General features: G+C 35.1%; 1 protein-coding gene across 1 annotated transcript in view; it reads left to right on the top strand.

Annotated features, from left to right (window-relative positions):
• LOC105462591 (adenylate cyclase type 5-like) overlaps nucleotides 1–20,083 on the top strand; it is a 173,543-nt gene that overhangs the window by 62,670 nt on the left and 90,790 nt on the right. Inside the window, exons 3-4 of the mRNA XM_011709296.1 lie at nucleotides 2,108–2,374; nucleotides 6,431–6,589. Coding sequence (XP_011707598.1) covers nucleotides 2,108–2,374; nucleotides 6,431–6,589 — 426 coding nt within the window. The remainder of the gene's footprint in view (nucleotides 1–2,107; nucleotides 2,375–6,430; nucleotides 6,590–20,083) is intronic.

Here is a 20,083-nt window from a genome sequence, read left to right as displayed (position 1 = left end):
GAGAGAGAGAGAGAGAGAGAGAAAACGCGAGCTCCGCGCCGAGTTCGCGCGAGTTTTACTGGCTGCCGTTTTCCGCGTCGACGACCCGCCGCGTCGCGCGCGTGTTTTCACGACGGACCGACGACGGAGCGAACGCGCGCGTATTGGACGATGACTAGGTCGAAATTCCTGACAGCTGACGCGAGGTACCGCGCTGCCGCGTACCAAGTCACTCTTCCCGACGCGCGCGTCACTTTGGGACACGCTCTGTCCCCTAACCGCTGCTGTTCGGATAACTGCAATGCTCGTCTCCGTTTTAAGAGCAGCGAAATTTTTCCAGAATTTTTTTGAAGTTGACTCGACTTTCTTTTTACTCGCGGAAACTTTGAAGTCATCTCTCGTTGCCGCATTCTTTGATGCGCGATATATATATATCGCGATATTCATTACGTTGCGAGTCGCGTGTATATTTAAAAGGTATTTTCGTAATCCCGGATGCACGAAGAGACGAGAGACGAGCGACGTGCTCAAGATCGTAGGAGGAAGATTTTGAGGGAGTTTTGACGCAGTTCGTGCACGACGTTATATGCATTGTATTACAAAAACGTAGAACTTCACGTTCTCTCTCTCTCTCTTTCTCTCTCCGTACTGCAATTTCCGCGTAAAGTTGCGAAAATTTACGTAACGGGTGTCGACTTTCTTTTGACGCTGGCTCGGGCCATTTCACCTTCGCTTTGAGCAGAACCAAGTAGATATACCTTTCGACGCCTGAGGCGACATAAATAATGGCGTCTCTATGACACAACACTCTTTCTGATCTGACATTAAAAATATCTTTGAAATATCTTGCCCCGATAAAGTAGAAAAATGACATCTAAATTGAATGCGGCGCCACAGAATAATTATTTTTCTATTATCTTTTCGTTATAAGCTCTTAACGCTCGTTAAACTTATTGTTAGATATTAAGTGGAGCGCGATAATTGCCGACAGATTATACTTCAAATAAGTTGCATAAAAGTATTTTACTTCGAGCAAAAATGTAAATTTATAATATATACATGTATATTACACACACATACGCACATATATGAAGAATGACCTGAAAATTCGCCCATTTTTTGGATCCTCGATTTTAAGACTGAACTGCGTACCAAATAATTGCCTTATAATGAAACATTAATTACAGAGAAATTTCAAGTTGAGGTGACAATTGTTATCAGAGCTGGACGAGGAGGGATGAAATCAAAGTTCATATCATGAACTTGTCACACACAGTTAAAAAATTTGTGTTAAATTAAAACATCTTACATGGTCCACTTAAATTTTTGTGTTAATTTAACGTAAGATGAATATATTAAAAAGTAATAACATTATATAACATTATATAAAAATTAACACACAAAATGTAACATTTTAGTATAATTTGGAAACAAATTGTGGAAACATCATTCTTCAGTAAAATTAACACTTATAGCATGTAAAATTAACAATTTTATTTATTTTTTATTCATTTATCTTAGAATTTACAGTTTAAAACTACTTTATTTTTATGTTACTTATTCACTTGTAAATTATATTATTTTTTGACACTGAGAAATATTGAATATTAATTTAACACAAAATAATTAATTAACATAATCACATTATGTTAATTTAACAAGCAAATATGTTAAAAATTTGACACAAAATTTTAACAAGAACGTGAGTGGACCGTTTTTGACATAAATACAAAAACGTTTTTTACTGTGCAGGTCTGTGAGGTTTGGTATTTTAAGAAGGTTGATCCAATCGATGAAGATTATCGCAGTTTTACGTAAATGACGCTCGTTTTGGATGTAAAACAATCGAGTTTTCGCGTAAAGAGACGTAATACGTGACCTCCCCACTCCAGCTGTGATAACAATTGTCACTTCAACCTGAAACTTCTCCGCGATTAATAAATAATATCTCATTATGAGGTACCATTTGGCACACAGTTCAGTCTCAAAATCGAGGGCCCAAAAAAACGGACGAAAAAATTATCTTTTTTCGGGTTACTTCTTCTTAGGGAAATTTCGTAATTAATTAAGGTCATGTCAAAAGCGTCTTTTGCCAGTTGAGTGATCGTGCCTTTTCTCGTTCCGCCAGGGCGAAATCGGACACAGGACGATAACTGGGGCCCCCAGGACCACCAGAAGATGGGCGAGCCTCAGACAACATGTGAGCAGCAGTAATGACGGCGGTAAACCTCGCGTCGAACTGCTGTTTAATACGTCGGGCTCCAAACCCTCGACGCCGTCCTCGCAACCGCACACCCCTAACACACCGAAAACGCCGCACACCCCGCCCATCAAGAAGTCCAATTGGGAGGTCATCGAGCACTTCACCGGCGCGCCGCGTCCCTCCATCATCACGGTGAGTGTCACCTTTGCGCTCTATCGAGTGTGTTATCGCATTCCGGGATAAATGTCACCGTGACTACGACCGCCAAATAAAAAGCCTTATATTTTTCAAGTTTTACATAAAAAAATATAGTTGTACATAAATCGTAGAATGCTCTTGAAAATTAGAAATGCCAGAGGAGTAATGAAAAACTCGCAATTAATGCTATAGTCTAAAAAGAGATGAGTGCAGCCAATTTAATTAGCATAAATTAAAATAAAATTATAATTATATTTGCGTGTGGACATATATTTTAAAAATTAAATTAATAAATTAAAATCAACACCCGTGTCGCGCGCGCGGCTCGATAGGCATTACTTCGATACATATTCGATTTATTCTTACGAGTCTAATTTCTTTAATTTATAAAATTATAAATTGTAATATTAAAATACGATAAGAATTGTAGTATATATTGCAGTGTGCATTCTTTAAAAATAGTTGTAAACTTGAGTTTTGTAAGAAGAAATAAATAATTACGTGGAATTAATTATATTTGTAACTTCATGCACATGCACATTGCATTATTTATTGAGTAATTGTATCGTGGCGCTAATTAATTTTTCAAATGATTGAATAATTGCAAATGAATATTTATAATTAGCGAATTGGGAGGAACGACAATAGCTGATAGATGATTAATGTTCAATATCGCAGACAATTAATTGCAATTAATGTAAATATATTTATGTACTTTCTCAACGTTTATTAAATTTTATTTGTTATATAATTACGTAGGTTTATGTATTATATAAAAAAATGTGATAGATTTTCATTTCAAAATAGTTTTTTTTCAAGACTCATAAAATTAACATACGAAATTATTATTAATTTTAAGGAACTTGAAGAAAAGGCTGATATTCGCAATTTGCTGAGATTTTTGTAACTAATAATTAAATTACCTTAATTAATAAATAATAATTAACAACTAAGCAATAATTGAATTGAAGAAGAATTACATACAGAGATTGGAAGTAACTTGTTACTTATAAGGTCGTTACCGTTACAGTTACTTTTTTTGATAACGGATTGGTAACGGCGTTTTATTTTTTTAGTAACTGTAACGGTAACGTAGTTACATTTTTTCGGTAACGGTAATGAATTATACAGTTACTTTTATTGTTACTTTTTGTATTTTAATCTTTTTGTATTTATGACAAAATTTTCGTATATCTATTCAATCTTCAGTTTTAGCTAGTATTCACATCATTTACTCTTATTTTAAGACTGCTTTAAATAATGTCTTAAAATATTAATATGGCTCTGTAATTGGTTTACGACATCTTAAGAATACCATAAGTCAATCAATATTACAAATTAAACTGACAAGTAATTTAATAAGATATTTTTACGTTATATGTATCTTAAAATACTTTAAAAAATTTATTGTAAAAAATATCAGCTGAATTATGTTTCAAGAATGAAAATTTAATTGGGGCGTAGTTTGTAAAATTGGATATGTATATAAATTTATTTTCAAATATTAAGCACGAAGCTGGAAGCTCTAGCTCATATCGAAAAAGCTTTCTTTTTCTTACAATTAGTTGTATTTTTATATGTCGGTCTGGTGTTATTGTTGTATTGCTTTTATTAATATTAAAACAAAAAATTGCATCTTAAATTATTTAGACTGATTTTGTTTCAGAATGAAAAAAGTAACGGAAAAGTAACGGTAATGATAACGAGTCATTTTTAAAAATCAGTAACTACACAGTAAAAAAACGTTTTTGTATTTATGTTAAAAACGGTCCACTTACGTTCGTGTTAAAATTTTGTGTTGAATTTTTAACATATTTGCTTGTTAAATTAACATAATGTCATTATGTTATTTAAATATTTTGTGTTAAATTGATATTTAATATTTTTTAGTGTCAAAATAATAGAATTTATAAGTGAATAAATAACATAAAAATAAAGTAGTTTTAAACCGTAAATTCTAAATCAAATGAATAAAAGATAAATAAATTAGTTAATTTTACATATTACAAATGTTAATTTTACTGAAGAATAACGTTTCCACAATTTGTTTCCAAATTGTATATAAACTGTTACATTTTTTGTGTTAATTTTTATATAATGTTTCTATTACTTTCTAACATGTTCATCTTGCGTTAAATTAACACAAAAATTTGAATGGACCGTTTGGGACATGTAAAATGTGTTAATTTAAGACAAATTTTTTAACTGTAGTAACGGTAACTAGTTTTTTTTTAACTCGGTAATGAGTATAACGATAACTCGTTACTTTTAAAAAGTAACTTTCCATTCTCTGGTTACATATTACGAGTACGATCCTAATATTTTCTGCAAGTCCTTCGACAAGGCATATCATTATCCGTGGATAATGTAACTTTCGCCATTGGCGAATGTTACCTCGTTACCTCGGACAGTCGGGGTAAAATTTCGAGCATCTGCGAGAAAGAGTACGTTCTCTATTAAGCCGCGCGCGTACATGTGATCATATATGAGTGATATACGCCCGATGCGGCGTACACGCGCGCATCACGTTTCTCCATTACCGCGGTCGAGTCTCCGCGGCAGCCAGGCAGCTACGAATCGCTGAACAAAACGAGGAAACGGGAAACTGTGAGGAAAGGCGAAACCACTTTGTCAGATATCCCTTTCCCCTTTGATGCGTTCGCTCGATTTTCAAGGTGGAGGCGCGACGTACGTCGTGCATTACATCGCACGGATATATACCTACGTTCCGGTATTGAACTTTGCCAATAAAGAGTGTCCGACTCCCCGGCTCGGTATGAACCCCGTTTGACTCCTCGGTCGTGTTTCTACCCTCGCGTACCCAGCCACATCAAGTTCGCGCGGCGGGCGAGATTTTGTTTATTTACGTTATTTATCGTGCCGTAATTCACGAGTAATTGTTGACTATACGTGTTACCTTCATCAAAATTGCTATTTTGCGCGACGAACCGTTGAAAATTAACGGCACAATCCACGGCGTAAACACATTAACGGAGTTGGGGTGTATAGAAAAAAAAGTCGCGATATCGTAGAAAACAGAACGGATAAATAAATCGTAATAATTTCCCGACAACACGGCGGCGCGTACGTTTCGTGTATGTGTTTCACGTGTTTCATGATCTCTCTTTCTCTCTCTCTTTCTCTCTCTCGGAATGGGCGGAATTATCGCTATACGGAAACTGCTCGCGACCGACGTATGTACAAACAATCGCGCTGGGGGTAGGCAACGATTATCGTATTACGGGCAAACACCAGCAAACACGTCCGCTGCCTATACAGTGTGTGCCTTTCGTTAAATCACATTTATGCTCCGCGTGCGCCGTACTGTTTGCGCGACGAATCGTGACGCAGAGATATATACTACCGCGGGTATCCCGAAATTAACCGAAACGTGAACGGCACAACGTTTGGGCGCGACGAAATTTGCATTCATGTTTTTTTTTATTAACGTCAAATATACACTTTTCCGATATGTTTAAAAGTCCGCAGTGAATATTTATAATTAACGCCTATCCCAGCAAACACATCTGCAGATTTATAGCTGCAGCAACGTTGTAACATTCCAGCTATATTGCAGAAATATTACAATGTTGCTGCAATATTGTAGTTATAATATGTATTTGCTGGGATTTCACACTATAATAACGATTCGAATATCCGTTTCTTTGTCTTCAGCGATTAATTCCTGAAACATCGTTTACTTTTAATGATTTGTAGTGAAAATTGTGAAAATTATTTACGTCTTAACATGAATAATAATAATAATAATAATAATAATAATAATAATAATAATAATTGGTCGAAGAATTTTTGAAATTATCAGGACCGCGATATACAATTTGATTTCCGTAATCTAGTTGTACTGTATTAATTATTAAACAATATTATTGGTTATAAAAGTCTGCTTGCGTAAATCATGAATATATTGTATGTTTTGGATTTATTAAAATTAAGAAGATATTCTTTTTAATGTACCTATTTTTTTTCGATATTTCGACGATATTCTGTATAATGTTCCTCGAGGCCTGATCATCGTCAACCTGTTTGCAGATGGCTCGAGGATCGGAGATCGGCGTGGCACCGACAACCGGAAGGGAGTCCGTGACGGAAGCTGCAGCGAACGTAGGGATCACGCAGCACACGCGGAAATGCGCTCTGAGCAGATTCCTGAGCTCGCTATGTGGCTCTCATCATTTCAAGAACCTGCAGGTAGGAGTGGCAATCGTTTTCCGCCGCGCGCATTCATCTTTTCCCATCCCTTTTTTTCTCTCTCTCTCTCTCTCTTTCGCAATTAATCGAATATCACGCTTTTAATGAGAGCTACCGGATACGTATCTGCATCGATCGCGGCCGATGCACCTAGCAAATATTGGCTGAATCCGATGTAGATTTGCATCAAAGTAGAAACGAGTCCGGGGCGTCCGGTACTCGTGTGTCTGACCACACACGGATGCATCTACTACTTACGTACACCTACTCTCTACGGACGGTTTTGTTTGAAGTTAAACGCGACGTCTCTATAAACCCGACGCTAAAGACATAATTACAGCACATTATAATTACGAATTAAAATTAAGTTAAATTAAAATTGCGCCAATGTGATTCTCATTAAATAATTATAATAAGTGCTTGCGTTTTTTTTTAATTAGCGAATTGTGTAAAATGGTTAATTTAATCGGTATTTCATTGTCAGTAGCACATTATTCATTATAATATCTTGATACTTTTTATACATATAATTATTAATCTATATAATATAGTTATATAAAAAGTGTATAATTTATATAATTATTAATATAGGTATAATTTTATATACTATATAATTCTATGTATGTTTTCATTATAAAGCGTATCAAATTAGTGATTTGTTAATAATAAAGATTGAGATTTACCTTTTCAACAGTTATCTCTTTGTAAGTTTTTTTTCTTATCTCTACAATAATTGACTTTAAGAAATAAACTTTCGCGATTTGCAATAAAAATATTTTATCTTCGTTACAACACGTAATTTCATGAAAGAAATCAAATTAGCTGCAGCACTTTTTATCTTAGCAATTTCTCAGCAATCTCGCTAATGATGTGATTTTTTGAGAAATCCGTTGCCGACAATGAGAAGCCCGCTGATAAAAGCTCAGAGTGTCTCCAAGCTGACGGTAGTGACATTCCTCGTCAAACTCTTGTCATGCAAATCAATGGTGCTATCGGAAATTAATCTAAGTTCGTCATGCGGAGGCGCGCGCGAGCGAGCGAGCGAGCGAGGCGCGTCGGCGCCGCCGATTGACGTGCGTCGCGATGCGTAGGAGTAGTGATACACGTCAGACTTGGCAAACTCAGGCAAGCCGGAGAGAGAGAAAGAGAAAGAGAGAGAGAGAGAGAGAGAGAGACAGACAGAGAAAGAGATAAAGATAAAAAAAGAGAAAGAGGAAAAAAGAGAAGCCTTTAACTGGGAGAATAAAATTTCGCGCAACAAGTTTCGACGGTTGGCCTCCGGTCTCTGTACCGTGCCGTAAGTCCCGAAATACAATAGATGTCGTAAGTCTTAAAGACCATCTACAATGAGAGTAGTAAGTCGTAAGTCGTAAGAAATTAACCAATCATAGTCGATTATTCTTCTTACAATCGACTATAATTGGTCAACTTCTTACGGCTTACGACTTACTACTCTCATTGTAGATGGACCTTTTAGCCGTGATAAAAGGACCAATCGCAGTTGAATGTGAAAAGAATAATCGATTGCGATTGGTTAATTCTTACGCGGCTTAAGGCTTTTACGACATCTGTTGTGTTTCGGAACTAAAATAGCACGAGGAAAATAGATTCACGACAGTTTCAGAGCCGAAACTGCGTGAGTCGCGTCCTCACCCCCCCCTCCTCTCACACACACTCTCTCTCTCTCTCTTCTACGAATCCAACGCACAAATTGTCTCTCTCCTCGTAGAACGCGTATGTGTCTCGGACACAACCGCGGTGTTTCGCGGTTAGATCGTCGGTTTTGTCCGATAGAAAATAGAACGCAGCTCTTGGTGAAGATACAACTGTTCGCGGTGCCTGCGAGGGCTGCGAAACACCAATGGCCCGGTGGCACACGAACGAAGCGGTGGTTGCGTTAGCCGGCCCTTTGGCCACCCGTAGGGGTTCGAGCAGAAATATATCGAAATGTCTCACCCGTCAGACGCAGAGCGAATGCCTCTAACAGGTGCTTTGATACATATGAAAATATCACGAAGGTGTTTTTAAAATACCGTACACGCGAGCACCGCTGTCGAGGAATACTCCAAGTAGTATTTATACTTTAGCGCTTGACGCGCGATATTTTATAACTATGAAATTGGGTCACTTTAAGCTGGACAACTGTCAAAATAATTAACTTGGAAATATCTGCACACCAAAAATTGTTATTTCTCTATAATGTTAATATTGAATTGATTGCGAAATCATGTGAAACTATTTAAATTAAATAATTTTGAAGTAATACGTACATTACATTTGTGTGTGTAATTCTTTCTATATTTATTTTGACGTATAAATGATTAAAAATCATTAAATAAAACTATTAAAAAATTTTGAATTTTTTTCTCCGTAGAAAATAAAAAGTGAAATGTGTTTAACTTAATTGTTTTTTTTTTACATGATACTTCTTAAAAAAAGCGAAGAAGATTTCTGTATTGCGCGTGATATTTTATAATTACGAAATTGGGTCACTTTAAGCTGGGCAACTGTCACAATAATTAACTTGGGAATATCTGCACACCAAAAATTGTTATTTCTCTATAATGTTAATATTGAATTGATTGCGAAATCATGTGAACGTGAAACTATTTAAATTAAATAATTTTGAAGTAATACATTACATTTGTGTGTGTAATTTTCTCTATATTTATTTTGTCGTATAAATTATTAAAAATCATTGAATGAAACTATTAAAAAATTTTGGCTTTTTTTCCTCCGTAGAAAATAAAAAGTGAAATGTGTTTAACTTAACTGTTTTTTTTTCACATGATACTCCTTAAAAAAAAGCGAAGAAGATTTCTGCATTGCATCACACCTAATGCTGAAAAATACCTTCAGGACTCAACTATCGGTTTTCCAGCAAAGAAAAACGACACTCAACGATTTATCTGTCACGGAATTTCTTCTACGACTATTCTCAAAAGTTTGATGCATCACTGGAAATGCATCAGATGCATTTTACATTTCACCTCGTCATTTCACATCGCTCTGCAGCCAACATAACTTTGTCACGTATCTTCGACTATCGTCGAGCTATATTAATTTTCATCGAAGAATAATTTTCTTACGCGAATCTCTACGTTCGTCTGTTGAGAATTGCGGAACATATATACATTGAAACGTAGAACTTGTATGTTAACATTAATAACATTAACTTAGAATCCGGATCTTGTGAATTTCATATAAGATAAACTGACGACGACTGGGATTCGCGTATCCAGATCGTTAAAGTTTGGCATGGGATCAATACCGTTATCCATTAACCATCGTGGCTTACTTGTATCCGCTTTATTGTGAGAAGTAGCTTAAGTAAATCCTAAAGTAAATTTATCTATTACCTCTAATCAATAAACATTACAGTAGCGTATCGACAGTTGTGTCTTCCTTCCTGCGCGTGTATATATATATATATGTAAAATCGATCTGTCTTCTTACAGAACGAAACTATAGCTCTTCCTCTGGTAGCGTTCGGCCGACGGATCATTGCATCAAATGAATTAATAACGTCAAGTAATAAACAAAAATTAACAAAATAATAATTAATAAATATAAAGATCAATAATAGCAAATCTATTAAAACATATATGTTTATATAAATTTATAGATAATTAAACAAAAAATTAATGCAGTCAAACCTCTAAAACTCAAATCTTAGGGGAAAAGAAAAATTCTTTGAGTTATAGAGTTTTCGACTTATCGAAATTCGAGTAAAAAAAAGTATGCTATACTTAATACTATAGTATTAAAATATGAAAATTCAACTTACGCGAGGCTTTGTACAAGTGTTTACAATTTTCCGATTACAATGATCCTTTTAAAGGAAAAAAATCAATATTTGACAATGAATTATTTATTCATACATATAATAAACGTAATCATAATATAAAATAAATATAATCATAGTATTATAAAATAATAAATGTAATATCATAAAACAAAATACCAGGCTATTACTCATGGCTACACATAGCTACAACTTCGAATTATAGAGGCAGCGACAATAAAAGTTCGACTTATAGAGGTGAACTTCGACTTGTAGAAGTTACTTTAAATTCGAGTTGCAGGGAAAATAATACATCTAAATACCTGACAAATAATTCGAGTTCAGGTAGGTTTTATTTCGATTTATAGAGAGTTTTTCCGCAGAGTGGAAAGGAATAAACAAAATTTTCGTTTTATAGAGATTTCCGAGTTGTAGAGGTTCGACTGTATAAAGGTCCATCTACAATGAGAATAGTAAATAGTAAGCCGTAAGAATTGACCAATCACAGTCAATTATTCTTCTCATATTCGACTGTGATTGATCAATTTTTTACGGCTTACGACTTACTACTCTCATTGTAGATGGACCTCAAAGATTTCAGGAGTGTGATTTACACCGCGATTAATGCAGAGATTGAAAAAAAATAGCCCCTAAAGTGGTTTTCCGTTCAGAAATCGGTACGGGTTTACGAGAGTCCGTGTATTGCACGTGGGAATTCAAGGGTGACGACCTGTGAATTCGAAAATTGGCTCGCGATTGTCACGGGGAACGTGACGGGATAACCGGAAAAATGGCGCGAATTACGATGTTTTTCGTGCGATTCCCGCGGGACCGACTTACATTGTCTGGTCACGTAGATCGAGAAGTGCTGGGGGCATCGGCAAGTCGATGGGGATAGTTCCTCTCCGTGAGCGTTTTTCACATGACACGCGGCCATTTGATTGCATTTCACTTCAACGATATTCCCGCGTCGCGATGCGTCGCGATATCTATGACGCGACGGTCGATTCGCCGTCATTTTTTCGTTCGAACGAGTAAAGTCCGAAGGGAGTCCCCGCTTCCCCCCCGCCCCAAGTCGTTCTAATACCATTTTGTTGTGCTGTCACATATACCCGATAAAATGAATGTCCTTATCGAGGCGTTAAAGGAAGACCGTGGTATAATAATGGGCGATATCGCGGCACGTTTTCGTGAATAGCACGACCGATACGGTCTCGTTTATGTACACAGTTAAAGTGTATCTATTACAGATTTATTACAAAGAGAGAATATAATATCACGTGATTTTTTTTTTTAAATATAATATCAGAAATTTTCGTTCGCGAACGAACTGTGATTAATTTGGACACGAATTTTCATTTCAATGAATAAATATCGGAGTATCAAGTTTACAGATTATAAACAAAAAATATGATTAAAAAAAATTATAAGTTTTCGCGAATTGATTTTCGAGGATGCAAATAGATAGCGAAATCTTGCAACTGTTTCTAATTGCACGAGATAAATTTCAATTGGAAGATTTATTTAAATTATGTTGTAATAAAAGCCGAAGTATTTAAAACAGAGCAGTAATAATTATGATGAAAAAGACGGTCATGCAACTGCGAATATAGAAATACTCTAGAATATCTGTAATACGAGCCTACAGGTAGGAGGAAAGATATTTCTTCAGAGAGACAGAGAGAGAGAGAGAGAGAGAGAGAGAGAGAGAGAGAGAGAGAGAGAGAGAGAGAGACCGCGTAGTACAAATTTATGCAAATGACGGAAATTCTCAGCGAAATTATTCATTGGCGCCTGGGAGTATCTCGGTCACACGTGCGTGATTATTCATATTTCGTCGCATGATATAGAAGGTTAATTGGTTTCCTTCTTCGACGGCAAGGATAAAAGCGCCGTTATATTTAATTATTATCGGCCATTTAAAGACTTTCGTCGCGAGTGTTAATTACGTAAGGGAAGTCGAGAGACAAAATTAGCGTTTACAGACGCTTTGATAGGGACGGATAATTTTACACGGATATCGATAATTTTAAATTTTAGAGCGAACTTTCAGGTCTCGTGGAAATATTGACGGACAATCCGGATAGAATTTCCATCAATATTTTCTCGACAGTAAGATATACCGATACGTTCGGAAATGTATAACTCCAATCTCGCGGCGGCATGAGATACCGATTTTTTTTTCAATCTACCCCTTCCCCCCCTCGCTCTAGTTTTTCTTTTATTATTATTCAAGGCAAAAGACGACATTTAATTTTCCTTCCCGTCCTCCGGGATCCTCCCTCGCAACGAAGGAGAGAAACTCTGAAATTACGGCGAGCCGACAAACGTACAGCGGGGCGAGGCGACTTAAATAAAATTTATTCCGACGGTACACACCCGCGGGGCCCGACCGACTTAATCCGCCCAATATCCGTCATTCTGCCACGATCGTTTCCGGCTTACAATTGTAGCTCCGCAAAGCCGTAGACTCCAAGTGAATCGCAGTAGAGATGTGTACGAATCAAGCATTTGCATAGTCGAATCGAATTGAATCGAATTTTTTACATGCTCGAAGTCGAATCGAATCGAATCTTTTTAATTCGAATACGAATCGAATTTGAATAAAATTTTCCCAGATTTACATTACATTACATTAATTTAAACGTTATAAATATCAAAATTTGTGATTTACATTATTTTACGCGATGATTTAAAGAAATTTGTTTTCGATTTACAAGAATCGTGATCTTATGTGACATTTCGAACTAGAAAATATGTAGGAGAGACCGGGTCTGGTTTATACATGAGGCACGTTGATATATTCAAAGTTGCTGCAAAACGGCAAACGGTAATATTATATAAAAAAACATAGTATTTCCGCAAAAACATTGAAGTCATGCTGCAATAAGACATTTTGGACTGAATAGCATATTTTCAGAAATAAAAAATAGTTTTTGATAGCCAAAAGTAAAATAAATCAGTGATATATTAAATGTTATATTTAGTAAAATTGTTATTCTTAGTAAAATAAATTAATGATATATAATATTAAATGTTATATTTATAAATCTGCTTATTATATTATAGTTCCAAATATTTTTTTAAAATCTTTATTTTATAAATAATAACTTACAGTTATATTAACGTCTTAAAATATATTTTTTGCTTAAGCAACATTTAAAATGTGTAAATATGATAAGTCGGGACTGATTGTGACGGGGTATGTTGTTACATACCCCATATGTATTTATTTTTGTTTTCAACCGAAACAAATTTAAAATAATGTTAGATTTATGTAGCCTTTCCTTAGTGCAATCTTATAATTATATATTTTTTCACTGTAATTTACATAAGAGAAAGACTGATAAATATTTATGTTTATATCATTAATATTACATTGATGAGTATATTTTATTTGAAAATTATAAATAAAGTTACGTTATGCACAATTTTTTTTATTTCCTTCAATTAAATGCGTTATATTTTGAAATCTGGATGTGTAACGACTGATTCCAGTAATTGTAACAGTTGACCCCGCATATGGGATTACCGATTGTTACAAGTTGCATCACTTTACATTTTCCATTATAATACAATAAAATTAAGTATATTATTAAATTATAAAAATAACTTCTATGTTGTTGAAGCATGTGCGGCTATTAAAAAATATCTTCTATTTATTTCATTTATTAGTTACATGTAAAAAAATCATTAAAAAAACAGTATCAACCAGTCCCGGTCTAATTAATAATATGTGTATATATACGAATAATTAGAATATTTTCGAACATTTTATATTAATCTAACCTATATATGGATACATTACATACATAAAAAATACTTATTTATTCATTAGAGGAGAATAATTGGTCGCGCGGGGAGATATAAATGAAGCAAATAAAATAAGCGATCGATTCGAAACCATTGTTGATTCGAAATTCTCGAACTATTCTCTTAAAACGGACTCGAATTGAACTCTACTGTGATTTGATTCGACTCGATTCGAATTCGCACCTCTAAATCGCGGCGAGATTACGCTGTGAGGCGAAAGTCGACACGCGATTATTCGGAAGTCACCGATGAATATACGGTCGGAATGCGGTGAGGGAGAAGGAGAGAAGCGCGACGACGACGGTACGACGAGATTCGTGGACGATGAAAGGATATCGACGAGAAAGGACGATATGCGATGATTCGTCCCACCCTTCTTTGTGCGGCGCTTCGGCCGCGCGTCTGGTTTGCTCTTTCAAACTCGTCCTAATTCGGCAAAACTTTACAACACGTACCCTTCTTTACGTTGCGTCGCCGCCGCTGGCCGCCGCTCTCAACGGAACCGTCATTTTTCAACCATCACGCCAGACCCATGAGAATATCCCGCGTTTATAAGCGGACAAACAAGAGGGTACACTGGGAGTTAAACGAAGTGCATCGCGATTTATGCTCGGGATTTACGTCACAAATTTCCGCGGGGCACGTGCTTTCTCCCTTTGTAACGGAACAATGGATTATGCATTACGCCCACACAGGTACGAGAAATATCGGAGAGCAAAGCGGAGATAGAGAACGATCGAAGATGACCGGGCTTTTATACTTTTGTTGTAATTTAAACTCATTCGTATCACACAATATTGTATTACGTTAATATAACGTAAGAACGAAGACTCGCGATATTCTACCTTTAATAACGTGTAACAAGAGGGCCGAGAGTCGCTCGAAATAAGATCGTAGGGTACAGCGTACTTTTTATTACTTTTTGAACAATTTCTTGAAAAGTAATAATTTTATCCTTAAATTGAATATGTAGTAGAAAACTCACATGTTTAAAGAATATTTACCCAATATATGAAAAAATTATTCTTTAAATCTTGAGACACAACGTCATTATTTGATTTACCCCTACAATTTTAACGAAAATCGATTTTGAGGGATAATTTGAATAACATTGAAAATGAACATTAATATTACAATAAAAACCAAATCTTATAGTTAAATGTTTTTTTTTTTGAACATTTTATTATATTTTCCAGATCAAATTGAACACAAATTAGAAAAAACATAAAATGATTATGTTAGATTGCCTAGTTTCAATGCTTTAAGGTACGACGAACTTTAAATGAACTTTTTAACATTGATATTATAATAAAAGAAAAACATCATAACAAACAATTGAGATCGTAAAACATCTACATGGTACAAAGCGGATCTTAGTGCTTCTATATAATATTAGTGTGAATCTTACAATTTCCGGTTTATATAACACCACGTGGCCGCAAATCGCATACTTTACCGCAACTCCGAACCGAGTAGTATGTAATATCACAATTAAATTGCCGAAGGCAATCTAATAGATCCGAGGGGGAACTCTTGAATTCCGGTCTTCGATCTGCTAGAATTCCTTTGAATTTCATTGAATTCCTTGAAGTCCGATGAAGTCCGATAAAGTCCGCTGAAGTTCATTGAAGTTCGACGTATTGCTGAAGTCCGTTGAAGTCCAACGTAGTCCGATAAAAATGTAGTCTAATTTGTAAAAAAAAGGTTATCAGTTTTAATCGAGTTCTTTGAAAGCCCTTGTGCGGGCATTAACATTCGTCTGGAAATTTGTTGAAAAATTTCGTCGATGTTTCCAGACAGAGATCCGAAAAGTCAACCGTATTCATAAAAGTCTAGTGAAGTCCGACGAAGTTCGATGAATTCCGGTGTAGTCTGATGAATTCTGATGTAGTCTAATGAATTCCGGTGTAGTCCGATGAAGTCCAGTGTAGTCCGGTGAAGTCTTGAAGTCAGAAGTCCAGATGTACATATATTTTCTGAGTGGTTACACCTTCGAATAAATCAAAACATTATATTTGTCTATTTTGTTTTAAATATTAAATTGCACTTTTCAGACAAAATTAAACAGAAATTAGTAAGAGAACCTACTATGGCTTTGAGATAGTTAACTCTTTCTAAAGTTTTCTAAAATGCTAAACATAATGGGATGTCCAATAGAATTAGTTTTGGGAACTTCATTTTCATCATATTTGCTATTGTTTAGATTGTACTTTTCTGTACGGAACATGAAATGGTTGTGCAGCTCCTAAAATCGAAATCACACCATCAATGACAGCTGTAACGGTTTGTTCCATGCTTTCTTTACTCCAATTCAATCGAGCATTCTTTTTTTTTATAATGCTTAATGTCTGATATAATGAAATGTATCTTAAAATCTTTTATTTTTCTGAAATTCTTGCAAATATTTACTATTATCAAATTTCCTCACTGTTCAAATTACCCCGCTGTACCCCGCTGTTACATCCGAATCGAGAAGCATCGGTTGTGATTCCTGCGAGTGCTTTCGTAACGTTGCATTGTCCGCGTATGTTTCATGACGTGGAAGATTAAAATATTAACGATCCAGCGCGACAATAACGCGGCCCTTTGTCGATCGCTATGACTACTGATAGCCCGCCAATGGTCACACCGGGCTTACCGACTGCACCCGATGACAGCAATTCCCCCTGGGAGCGTATATACGATAAGATCTCTTCTCTCGCCAATCCTACAGAGAGGCGAGCAGCGAGAGGAAAAAAATGCGCTGCAATCGGCTATCTATCGATTAACGACTGCTATCTATATCGGCACCGCTGCTCCCTCTCGATTTTTCCCCGCGTGAAACTCGCGCCTCTCTCGAATTCGATTCAATCAAACCGAACTCTTGCGCGCAAAAGCCAATCGAAAAAATGCGCCTATAAGCGATAGCGGTGCGTTTCGTCGCGCAAATTGCAGCCCGCTGCGTCGTAAAATACGATGAGCACGTGGCACGAGCTTGTTGCAAACAAACCAAAGGCTAATGAATAAATTCCGTCGGCGCTTAATTTGCGCTGAAATACGCTTTAAAAGGCGGATAATTCGCGAAAATTCAAGATAGAATTCAGCAGATAATTTCATATGTGAATCTTGACACATATTTTAATACATGTACGTTTATTAAAATAATTATAATTTCTTTATTGGCTCCGTTTAAGGTTACAATTTGACTCCATCCACGCACAATATTTACAATCCTATACGTACGTTTATTACATATGTTCCTCTATTCTACGCAGCATAAAATATCTACACGGCATAAAATAAAATTCCATTCTAAATACAAATTATATGATCGTTAAATCTTAGTTTTTTTTTTGCGTTCTTCCTTGCGTTGCCTCCTTCTCAATTCTGAATTCCCAGGAATTCGAAATAAAGAATCCCGGGGCTTGGGCGTAACACTCGTATAAAATCGTCTCTTCCGTTTTTTTTTTTTCTGGTAAACGAGCGACATTGGCAAAGCAGCGCCTGAAGGGACTATATAATGCATCTTTCAAATGCACCGCTGCACTGCAGACAGATAAATCGGAAATGTGTTAAGGAACACAAGAGTATACGACGAGAGGGCGCATAAAAATAAAATTCAATCGTTCCCTGATTTTCCTTCCTCCGCATTGTTTGATCAGGATTTGATTAAGTTCCATTTTCGACAGACGGAAACCCGCGACTCTTTGCAAACAGCTCGCGGATTCGCGAGCTATATGTATATAGGTACAAATTGACCGCGCGCTGGAGAACGGCGCGGCAGTGCCATGTAAAATTCAACGCCAACGGTAACGTAATATGTCTACGCGCAAGTCTCTGCAAATAGATACCGTTGTGATAATATAAATTTCAAACCGCTTCCCGATCTTCCCTGCGATTTCTGCGGGACGTCCCGTTTGTCCAATGGTACTTTCCGCCCTTTCTATAAAATAATGATCATTATGTAGAACAAATTTGCATTCGTTATCGCGTCGACGTTTCCTTTTACTTCACGTCGCGTTAATTAATTGCACGCATGAGGAATTTAAGAAATGCAGCACCGCGTAACATCGGTTCTTATTATTACGTTATTAAGGAAATTTATTGCGCGATATGCGCATCTCTTACCACCAGTAATAATAATACTCACCTCTCGTATCATAAAAAAAATCGCGAAACGTAGGTATTACAAATACATTGAGAAATTTCGTCAGACAGATATTTCCCTCTTTATCAAAATTATCCGTTATTATCAAGATATCTGTTTAAGCATACATCTCAATCACACTTCATATAAAATTTATAACAGAGTGAAGCATGATGGAAGCTCGTCATAAAATGCATCGTAAGCAAATGCAGGTCACAAATTACTCCAATTACTGCTCCATTAAAAAAATGCATCTGACTGCAGATAGTGCATGCCTAAAAAAAAAAAAGAACTCAGTTTCAAAAATAATACTTTTAAAAATAACGAACAAAAATTCGCATCTCAAGAAATCATTGCAAATCAATTTTATATATATATATATATATATAAGAGTCTTCTGTTATTACAAATTATATTCTAAAGAAATTTTCCTTTATATATTTTGTAGTAACAGAAGACTCTTATTTATATGTATATATACTTATTTCTCTTCAATTTTCGCATTTTAAAAAACTTCGAGCGAACTTGATATTAATGATGATAATCCAAAGTGCAAGTATCCCATAATTATTCCATAATTCAAATAAAAATGTATAAGCAATCTTATCTTTTTATACAGACCATACTTTTACTAAATTTTGTTATATTATAATATTACGAATAGATGTATTTTGTCGAAGTTTCATCCTAAATTTTTTTTAATTGAATTGGACATCACTTTTAGATTTTAGCTGCAAATTTACTCGATAAAAGCTGGTCAAGGCCCTCCACCATCCCCGTCAATTTTTGATCGACGGTCTTCTTTTTTGAGCCGTGTTGCGACGTGTCAATACTGAAAATCTGTGTAGTTCACGTTACATATATTTAGAGATTTTTAGTACTGGCAATGTATTGAAATACGGCCTGGATATGTTTCTTTATGTTTACATTTATTACTTTTCGAATAATACATTTTGATATCAAGATATAAAATTATAAATAATATACAAAGTACATAATTATGATTACACATAGATTCTGAATATTTATTTTTTATTAGAATTTTTCAAATCTTATATTCTCAATTTGAAATTTCACATAAAATTTAATCTGGCTAAACCGGATTAACCAGATTAAATGTAGAGGTCTTCAACCATTCTCACCAATCTTAATTGGCGGTCCTCTCATTATAGATATATTTTTGTATGTTTACACATACAAATTATTATTACTTGTGTATATTTTAACAACAAAATATGAAGTTATAATATGCAAAAGTACATAAGAAATTTATTAAAATAAAGTATAATATAAAATAGAGTTAATTTTTTTACAAAACACATAAATTGCTTATACATTTTCACTTATATATAGATATTTCATATACATAAAATATATATTATTTTATTATTTAAATATATGTCATTTTTATGCAATTACGCTGTTTTTATTAACATAGCAATTGCAGAGACTTTGAGTATACTTGGAATATTTCCAATCATACATTATATTTTTAGTTTGAGATTTCATATAAAATTCAATCTGATAAAAACGGGTTAGCTTGTATAAACCCTCTCACCACTTCCGCCAATGTTATCGTTGTATCCTCTTTGTAAATGCTTTGTCATTTTATATTTTTACTTTTATTTTCCATTATTTTATGTTATTTCGCTATACAATCATTTCACGTCAAAAATACAATTTCTTATTCCTATTTTCAACCTAACGTTTGACAATTTAATATTATATTATACTACAATAATTATAATATATTATTTAAAGTATAATAAAA

This window comes from Wasmannia auropunctata, unplaced genomic scaffold (assembly GCF_000956235.1).
Source record: "Wasmannia auropunctata unplaced genomic scaffold, wasmannia.A_1.0 LD336097.1, whole genome shotgun sequence".
Taxonomy (NCBI): Eukaryota; Metazoa; Arthropoda; class Insecta; order Hymenoptera; family Formicidae; genus Wasmannia; species Wasmannia auropunctata.
The sequence above is the reverse complement of the archived record's forward strand: the minus strand, read 5'-3'. Positions and strand labels throughout refer to the sequence as shown.